Here is a 10101-nt window from a genome sequence, read left to right as displayed (position 1 = left end):
TTATGGTTACGCACAAGTTGACAATTACGCGATAGACTTCACTTTCTACACCGATTGGTCAACTTTGATACGATATGCCTTCAAGTTGATAACTTTGGCACTTTCACTTATTCTAGCTAATAGGCTACAAATCCTTCATTGTCGACAGGTCATCTCTGAAGTCGCTGGCGTTGCAGAGCACAGTGAACAGCTCTAGAGAACTATTTTATAATTCATCCATCCCCTTTCCTGGACCAATTTCCTTTTGGAAAGACCAATAAAAAGCGTGGGAAAATCCTCCCCACTTTTTCCATTTACAGGGCTGGTTATTAAAAGAAAGCACGCGGGGACGCCTGCCGAACATACCGCAGAGTAGTAGAACGACGGAGAAGTCAACCAACAGAAGAACCCAACTTTACGACTGACAGGTACGGATGCTTCGCTTTTATCCTAAACCGAGCTTTTAAAATAAATGTAGGCTATTCTTATAACATATTGGTCGCCCATAACTTTTACTTTTCGTCTTCGTAGAATTATCTGTGAGTTACGACTGTGACGATGAAAGCATAACATACAAAGTGATGCATGCGTATGGGATTGTGAATGATCTGGTATAGCAAAGTTAAAATGACAGAGTCAGTTAACATAGGGTTTGCTCACATTTTAAGAATATACAACAAAAATGTATAAAATAGTTTGCCCCAACTGTCAACAGTTGAAAAATCCATTAAGTTCAGTCAAACGTGTCTCAAGAACATAACATTGTCTACGAATTATTGGGGGAAAAAAATAAGAAACACGATAGTGTATCACTGCTATTTAATAACAAGCTCTACGAATCGACCACACAGCCTTCGTCATACAAACTATTGGGAAATATATTTATTACTTTTGGATGGTAAATAGGCCTGCAAAATACAGGAAAAATATATGTTTCTGAAATGGCATTACACTACAGCAAAGAAACATGTGGCATAACACAGGATGGATACACAAGTGGATGGAAGGACAAGGAGACAGTGTTATTCGTTCTGGCCTCACATAACATGGTTTTAAAAGAGGATTGTTAGCGTGCTGTGGTGATTGAGGAGGGGGTTAGCTGTGGTCCACTTACAGTACATGCAACAGTGGTTTCCAACCCTTGTCCTTCAGTACCCCCAACACCCTGGGCCTCCAGTTGGGGGTACTGAAGGACCAGGGTATTGGGGGGTACTGGAGGACCAGGGGATTACTGGAGGACCAGGGTGTTGGGGGGGTACTAGAGGACCAGGGGATTACTGGAGGACCAGGGTGTTGGGGGTACTGGAGGACCAGGGTGTTTGGGGGTACTGGAGGACCAGGGTGTTTGGGGGTACTGGAGGACCAGGGTGTTTGGGGGTACTGGAGGACCAGGGTGTTTGGGGGTACTGGAGGGCCAGGGTGTTGGGGGGTACTGGAGGACCAGGGTGTTTGGGGGTACTGGAGGACCAGGGTGTTTGGGGGTACTGGAGGGCCAGGGTGTTTGGGGGTACTGGAGGACCAGGGTGTTTGGGGGTACTGGAGGTCCAGGGTGTTTGGGGGTACTGGAGGACCAGGGTGTTTGGGGGTACTGGAGGACCAGGGTGGGGAAACACTAACATACAGTATACAGCTAAACAAGACTGGCATTTTTGTGTGCGTATGAAATGCTGTGTTAGTATTTCTATTCATTATGGATCCCCATTAGTTCCTGCCAAGGCAGCAGCTACTCTTCCTGGGGTTTATTATGGATCCCCATTAGTTCCTGCCAAGGCAGCAGCTACTCTTCCTGGGGTTTATTATGGATCCCCATTAGTTCCTGCCAAGGCAGCAGCTACTCTTCCTGGGGTTTATAATGGATCCCCATTAGTTCCTGCCAAGGCAGCAGCTACTCTTCCTGGGGTTTATTATGGATCCCCATTAGTTCCTGCCAAGACAGAAGCTACTCTTCCTGGGGTTTATTATGGATCCCAATTAGTTCCTGCCAAGGCAGCAGAAACTCTTCCTGGGGTTCATTATGGATCCCCATTAGTTCCTGCCAAGGCAGCAGCTACTCTTCCTGGGTTTATTATGGATCCCCATTAGTTCCTGCCAAGACAGCAGCTACTCTTCCTGGGGTTTATTATGGATCCCCATTAGTTCCTGCCAAGGCAGCAGCTACTCTTCCTGGGGTTTATTATGGATCCCCATTAGTTCCTGCCAAGGCAGCAGCTACTCTTCCTGGGATTTATTATGGATCCCCATTAGTTCCTGCCAAGGCAGCAGCTACTCTTCCTGGAGTTTATTATGGATCCCCATTAGTTCCTGCCAAGGCAGCAGCTACTCTTCCTGGGGTTTATTACGGATCCCCATTTGCTCCTGCCAAGGCAGCAGCTACTCTTCCTGGGGTTTATTATGGATCCCCATTAGTTCCTGCCAAGGCAGCAGCTACTCTTCCTGGGGTTTATTATGGATCCCCATTAGTTCCTGCCAAGGCAGAAGCTACTCTTCCTGGGGTTTAGTATGGATCCCCATTAGTTCCTGCCAAGGCAGCAGCTACTCTTCCTGGAGTTTATTATGGATCCCCATTAGTTCCTGCCAAGACAGCAGCTACTCTTCCTGCGGTTCATTATGGATCCCCATTAGTTCCTGCCAAGGCAGCAGCTACTCTTCCTGGAGTTTATTATGGATCCCCATTAGTTCCTGCCAAGACAGCAGCTACTCTTCCTGCGGTTCATTATGGATCCCCATTAGTTCCTGCCAAGACAGCAGCTACTCTTCCTGGGGTTCATTATGGATCCCCATTAGTTCCTGCCAAGACAGCAGCTACTCTTCCTGGGGTCCGGGCAAAATTAAGACAGTTATACATTTGAAAAAACATTACAATACATTCACAACAGATTTTCACAACATATTAAGTGTTTGCCCTCAGGCCCCTACTCCATCACTACCACATAGCTACAGTACTAAATCCATGGGTGTGTGTGTGTGTGTGTGTGTGTGTGTGTGTGTGTGTGTGTGTGTGTGTGTGTGTGTGTGTGTGTGTGTGTGTGTGTGTGTGTGTGTGTGTGTGTGTGTGTGTGTGTGTGTGTGTGTGTGTGTGTGTGTGTGTGTGTGTGTGTGTGTGTGTGTATAGTGTGTATAGTGTGTATAGTGTGTATGTTATGACGTGTGTGTGTATAGTGTGTATGTTATGTTCCACAAGGTTTATTTTATCTGTTTTTAAATCTGATTATCCTGCTGCATCAGTTACCTGATGTGGAACAAAGTTCCATGTAGTCATGGTTCTATGTAGTACTGTGGAATAGAGTTCCATGTAGTCATGGCTCTATGTAGTACTGTGGAATAGAGTTCCATGTAGTCATGGTTCTATGTAGTACTGTGGAATAGAGTTCCATGTAGTCATGGCTCTATGTAGTACTGTGGAATAGAGTTCAATGTAGTCACGGCTCTATGTAGTACTGTGGAATAGAGTTCCATGTCGTCAGGGCTCTATGTAGTACTGTGGAATAGAGTTCCATGTAGTCATGGCTCTATGTGGTACTGTGGAATAGAGTTCCATGTAGTCATGGCTCTATGTAGTACTGTGGAATAGAGTTCCATGTCATCAGGGCTCTATGTAGTACTGTGGAATAGAGTTCCATGTAGTCATGGCTCTATGTAGTACTGTGGAATAGAGTTCCATGTAGTAATGGCTCTATGTAGTACTGTGGAATAGAGTTCCATGTAGTCATGGCTCTATGTAGTACTGTGTGCCTCCAACAGTCTGTTCTGAACTTGGGGACTGTGAACAGACCTCTGGTGTCATGTCTTGTGGGGAGGTCATAGGTGTCTGAGCTGTGTGCCAGTAGTTCAAACAGACAGCTCTGTGCATTCAATACCTCTCACAAATATAAGTAGTGATGAAGTCGATGAAATTAAATAAAATACCTCCCTTCCCTTAGTTCCCTCTCTCTCCTCCCTCCGTCCCTTAGTTCCCTCTCTCTCCTCCCTCCCTTCCCTTAGTTCCTTCTCTCTCCTCCATCCCGTCCCTTAGTTACCTCTCTCTCCCCCTCCCTTCCCTTAGTTCCCTCTCTCTCCTCCCTCCCATCCCTTAGTTCCCTCCCCCTCTCCTCCCTCCCATCCCTTAGTTCCCTCTCTCTCCTCCCTCCCTTCCCTTAGTTCCCTCTCTCTCCTCCCATCCCTTAGTTCCCTCTCTCTCCTCCCTCCCATCCCTTAGTTCCCTCCCCCTCTCCTCCCTCCCATCCCTTAGTTCCCTCTCTCTCCTTCCTCCCTTCCCTTAGTTCTCTCTCTCTCTCCTCCCGTCCCTTAGTTCTCTCTCTCTCCTCCCTTCCCTTAGTTCTCTCTCTCTCCTCCCTTCCCTTAGTTCTCTCTCTCTCTCCTCCCGTCCCTTAGTTCCCTCTCTCTCTCTCCTCCCGTCCCTTAGTTCTCTCTCTCTCTCCTCCCTTCCCTTAGTTCCCTCTCTCTCTCTCCTCCCTTCCCTTAGTTCCCTCTCTCTCTCTCCTCCCTTCCCTTAGTTATCTCTCTCCTCCCGTCCCTTAGTTCTCTCTCTCCTCCCGTCCCTTAGTTCTCTCTCTCTCTCCTCCACTTTGAAGAAAGTATATATATAATAGTAATAATAGTAACAGAGAGATAAAACAATCAGATAAAAGTCAAGAGTTGGCCCAGTTCACAGGGTGTGTGTGTGTGTGTGTGTGTGTGTGTGTGTGTGTGTGTGTGTGTGTGTGTGTGTGTGTGTGTGTGTGTGTGTGTGTGTGTGTGTGTGTGTGTGTGTGTGTGTGTGTGTGTGTGTGTGTGTGTGTGTGTGTGTGTGTGTGTGTGTGTGTGTGTGTGTGTGTGTGTGTGCGTGTGTGTGTGCGTGTGAGAATCGTGTGGACATTTCAGGGGACAGCATAACAACAGTCCCCCAGGGGAACGTAGACTGGAAGAGACACAGTATTGTGTATGTCACTGAGACAGTGAAACATGAATCTCATTCTGAACACTGCATAACATAAGTGTAATCAACATCATATAACACTCGGTGAAGTATGCTGAGAACGACTACAGTGTTGCGTAATATGATACAATCTAAAAAAGCCTAAGATTACTTTATTTGTAATACTTTTCCGAAAGGTTTCGTTGTTTTATTTAATGTTTTTTTTTAAACCAAAACATGGAGGTGGAAAAACCCCTAAGCACATTGGTTTGGGTGGTGAGCTCATGGAAACAGCGTTATTTATTAGGGGGGTTATGTTGTGTTCTGACAAACACGACCTCTAGTAAAAGGAAGTATTCTAGAAAACATCCAGGAGCATGTTTCACCGGTGTGGATGTGTGTGTGAGAGAGTCTTTGTGTGTGTGTGTGTGTGTGTGTGTGTGTGTGTGTGTGTGTGTGTGTGTGTGTGTGTGTGTGTGTGTGTGTGTGTGTGTGTGTGTGTGTGTGTGTGTGTGTGTGTGTGTGTGTGTGTGTGTGTGTGTGTGTGTGCTGATAGATAATGTATAATGTTTTTAAGTCGTGTATGGTACGTCCTGTATGGTACGTCCTGTATGGTACGTCCTGTATGGTACGTCCTGTATGGTACATCCTGTATGGTACGTCCTGTATGGTACGTCCTGTATGGTACGTCCTGTATGGTACGTCCTGTATGGTACGTCCTGTATGGTACATCCTGTATGGTACGTCCTGTATGGTACGTCCTGTATGGTACGTCCTGTATGGTACGTCCTGTATGGTACGTCCTGTATGGTACGTCGTGTATGGTACGTCCTGTATGGTACGTCCTGTATGGTACGTCCTGTATGGTACGTCCTGTATGGTACGTCCTGTATGGTACGTCCTGTATGGTACATCCTGTATGGTACGTCCGTGGTATGGTACGTCCTGTATGGTACGTCGTGTTAACATGTGTTCACCTGTCTCCCCCTGCAGGTGACAGAATATGTCCAGAGCTGATTGGTCCTTCCTGGAGCAGCTGTTGGAGGAGGGGCAGGAGTATAGCACCGGGGTGGGCCGTGTCTGGCTCACTGTCCTCTTCCTGTTCCGCATGCTGGTCCTGGGCACCGCCGCAGAGTCAGCCTGGGACGACGAACAGGACGACTTCGTCTGTAATACCAAGCAACCTGGATGTACCGCCGTGTGTTACGACAAAGCTTTCCCCATATCACATTACCGCTATTTTGTCCTTCAGGTGATTTTTGTTTCCACGCCGACTATTTTTTACTTCGGATACGTGGCCATGAGGGCTGCAAAGGAGGGAAAAAAGGAGGAAGAGGAGGAGGAGGGTGGGGCTGGTGAGGGACGAGAGAGGGGAGGAGTAAAGAAGAAGAGGGAGGTGAGAAAGGGGGATGAGATAGAAGAACTAGTGGAGGAGAAAGGAGGGAGAAAGGTGGTGAAAGCTCTCCCAGAGGCTCCTAAGCTGAAGGGCCGTCTCCTCTGTGCCTACGCCGCCAGCATCCTCCTCAAGGTCCTCCTGGAGGTCGGCTTCATCGTGGGGCTATGGTACCTCTACGGCTTCGTGATCCCGGCCCGGTTCGAGTGTGTCCGCGACCCCTGTCCTCACACGGTGGACTGCTTCGTCTCCAGACCCACGGAGAAGACCATCTTCACCATCTACACCCAGACCATCGCTGGAGTCTCTCTCCTTCTCAACCTAGCAGAGCTCCTCTACCTCCTCCAGCTGGCCATCACCCACCACCTAGAACAACGCTATGCCCAGGAGCAGTACACCTTTCCTGGCATAGCCGGGGTCCGAGTCCAGCCTGGTGCTCCATGCCTGGAGATGGAGATGCAGCAAGTTTCGCCTTACCAGGAGAAGGGCCATCTGTATTTACCCATGGGGGAGGCCGGCTACGCCAAGCCCAGTGAGAGTTATCTGGACCTGGGGGAGGCCGGCAACACCAAGCCCAGTGAGAGTTATCTGGTCCTGGGGTCCAGAGCAGGGATGGATCCTGGTGGTGACATTCTCCCCAGTTATTTGAACTGTTTGGGGGCGATAAGGACTAAACACTCTTCAGGGAGAGCTCATCATAAGAAGTACAGCACACAACACACACACAGTAAGGGTGCCCAGAAGGGACACAGTAACAAACATACTAAGCATTATGTATGAGGAAACCAGAGAGACTGATACAGGCACAGGGGGGGGGGGTGGAATGCACAAGAATAAGGAAACACTTTACTTGACACCCTGCGTCATAACCATGTTATAATATATCATAACAGCTGACATTAACCATGTTATAATATGGTCATAACAGCTGACATTAACCTGTTATAATATGGTCATAACAGCTGACATTAACCATGTTATAATATGGTCATAACAGCTGACATTAACCTGTTATAACCTGTTATAATAGGGTCATAACAGCTGACATTAACCTGTTATAATATGGTCCTAACAGCTGACATTAACCTGTTATAATATGGTCATAACAGCTGACATTAACCTGTTATAATATGGTCATAACAGCTGACATTAACCTGTTATAATATGTCATAACAGCTGACATTAACCTGTTATAATATGGTCATAACAGCTGACATTAACCTGTTATAACCTGTTATAATAGGGTCATAACAGCTGACATTAACCTGTTATAATATGGTCATAACAGCTGACATTAACCTGTTATAATATGGTCATAACAGCTGGCATTAACCTGTTATAATATGGTCATAACAGTGGACATTAACCTGTTATAACCTGTTATAATAGGGTCATAACAGCTGACATTAACCTGTTATAATATGGTCATAACAGCTGACATTAACCTGTTATAATATGGTCATAACAGCTGACATTAACCTGTTATAATATGGTCATAACAGCTGGCATTAACCTGTTATAATATGGTCATAACAGTGGACATTAACCTGTTATAACCTGTTATAATAGGGTCATAACAGCTGACATTAACCTGTTATAACCTGTTATAATATGGTCATAACAGTTGACATTAACCTGTTATAACCTGTTATAATATGGTCATAACAGCTGACATTAACCTGTTATAATATGGTCATAACAGCTGACATTAACCTGTTATAACCTGTTATAATATGGTCATAACAGCTGACATGAACTTGAATGTAGCAGCAGATTTGAGGAGCAGGACAAGACACCCTCTACTAGACTGATGACTGATAAAAAGGACATGATAGGACTATCTGCCTGATATGATTACGATGGTCGAAATGCATCCTGACATTGGCATGAAGTATATTTTCTATTAGTTATTTAAAATATGATGAACAAAATACTGTAAAGAATTCATGACAACAACAACAAAGGACTTAAGAAACAAACTTTCAAACGAAAGGAAACTTCTTGGCTGTGAAAAAAACTAATTTGAATAAATGTGGGTTGTGACACTCTTATGTAGGTGTTATAACCAGCCATAAAATAACGGAATATAGGTCACAACAGGTGTAAATATATGGGTCATGACAGTGTTATAACTATATTATGACAGGTTATGACTAGTTATGTCAGCTGTTATGACCATATTATTACATGTTACTGATTGTATTGCGCAACATATACCTTGTAGGCAAAGTCTATGTAGTGGAGACTAGATTAGATCTTCCTCATTCAAATGGGAACCAGAGAAAACCTCCCTCAAGGGGAGGTACGATCCTTGATCATGGAACACCAGATATTGGGAACATGAGAAACCTCCCTCAAGGGGAGGTACGATCCTTGATCATGGAACACCAGATATTGGGAACATGAGAACACGATCCTTGATCATGGAACACCAGAGAATGGGAAACGAGGAATAATGGAACAGTAAAAGGATGCAGTATAATTCAGCTATTTATGACTTCAGGAAGCCTTCTGTTCCAATGGGAATGGGATAAGCCTATGCAGTGACTGATTGTGACAATGGAAGAACTTGGGATTCCACAGGGAAAACAGCCTACAGAGCCCATGCAGTGCAGTGAGGTCTTGTGAGAAAGCATGGGTTTGGGGGGGAAATATGACTGTGTCCCAAATGGCACCGTATTCCCTACATAGTGCACTACTTTAGACCAGAGCCTCGTGGACCCTAGTCAACAGTAGTGGACAATGTAGGGAATAGGGTGCCATTTGGGAGGTATCCTTTATGTTCTGAATTAAGCATGTTCCCTAAGGGATTAATGTGACCTCAGAATGCTGCTAGAGCCAGTGGAATGTACTGGACTATTCTGTCTCCCCGGAGACTAGTGTACTGAGATCTCTGGACTATTCTGTCTCCCTGGAGACTAGTGTACTGAGATCTCTGGACTATTCTGTCTCCCTGGAGACTAGTGTACTGAGATCTCTGGACTATTCTGTCTCCCCGGAGACTAGTGTACTGGGATCTCTGGACTATTCTGTCTCCCTGGAGACTAGTGTACTGAGATCTCTGGACTATTCTGTCTCCCTGGAGACTAGTGTACTGAGATCTCTGGACTATTCTGTCTCCCTGGAGACTGTGTACTGGGATCTCTGGACTCTGTCTCCCCGGAGACTAGTGTACTGGGATCTCTGGACTATTCTGTCTCCCTGGAGACTAGTGTACTGGGATCTCTGGACTATTCTGTCTCCCCGGAGACTAGTGTACTGAGATCTCTGGATCTGTCTCCCTGGAGACTAGTGTACTGAGATCTCTGGACTATTCTGTCTCCCTGGAGACTAGTGTACTGGGATCTCTGGACTATTCTGTCTCCCCGGAGACTAGTGTACTGGGATCTCTGGACTATTCTGTCTCCCTGGAGACTAGTGTACTGAGATCTCTGGACTATTCTGTCTCCCTGGAGACTAGTGTACTGAGATCTCTGGACTATTCTGTCTCCCTGGAGACTAGTGTACTGGGATCTCTGGACTATTCTGTCTCCCCGGAGACTAGTGTACTGGGATCTCTGGACTATTCTGTCTCCCTGGAGACTAGTGTACTGGGATCTCTGGACTATTCTGTCTCCCCGGAGACTAGTGGCCAAACACACTGACACACAGATGCGTACAAGCACACACTGGCAATCATGCACACACACACACACACACATACACACACACACACACATACACACACACACACAAACTACATACACCCTTATCCCCTCTCCAACGTTGGCTTGGAGTCAGGAGAAGGGAGCTAGAACCATGGTGTGCTGGGATGGTCGCCAGTATCCAAAACATG

General features: G+C 46.1%; 1 protein-coding gene across 1 annotated transcript; it reads left to right on the top strand.

Moving 5' to 3' along the window:
* Positions 1-296: 296 nt before the first annotated feature.
* On the top strand, positions 297-7064 carry LOC124042648 (gap junction alpha-6 protein-like). The gene is made up of 2 exons (XM_046360723.1): positions 297-407; positions 5867-7064. Exon 2 carries the CDS (start codon positions 5877-5879, stop codon positions 7044-7046), a length of 1170 nt encoding a protein of 389 aa, XP_046216679.1. The 5' UTR covers positions 297-407; positions 5867-5876; the 3' UTR covers positions 7047-7064.
* Positions 7065-10101: the final 3037 nt, after the last annotated feature.

This window comes from Oncorhynchus gorbuscha, linkage group LG09 (genome assembly GCF_021184085.1).
Source record: "Oncorhynchus gorbuscha isolate QuinsamMale2020 ecotype Even-year linkage group LG09, OgorEven_v1.0, whole genome shotgun sequence".
NCBI classification, from domain to species: Eukaryota; Metazoa; Chordata; class Actinopteri; order Salmoniformes; family Salmonidae; genus Oncorhynchus; species Oncorhynchus gorbuscha.
The sequence above is the reverse complement of the archived record's forward strand: the minus strand, read 5'-3'. Positions and strand labels throughout refer to the sequence as shown.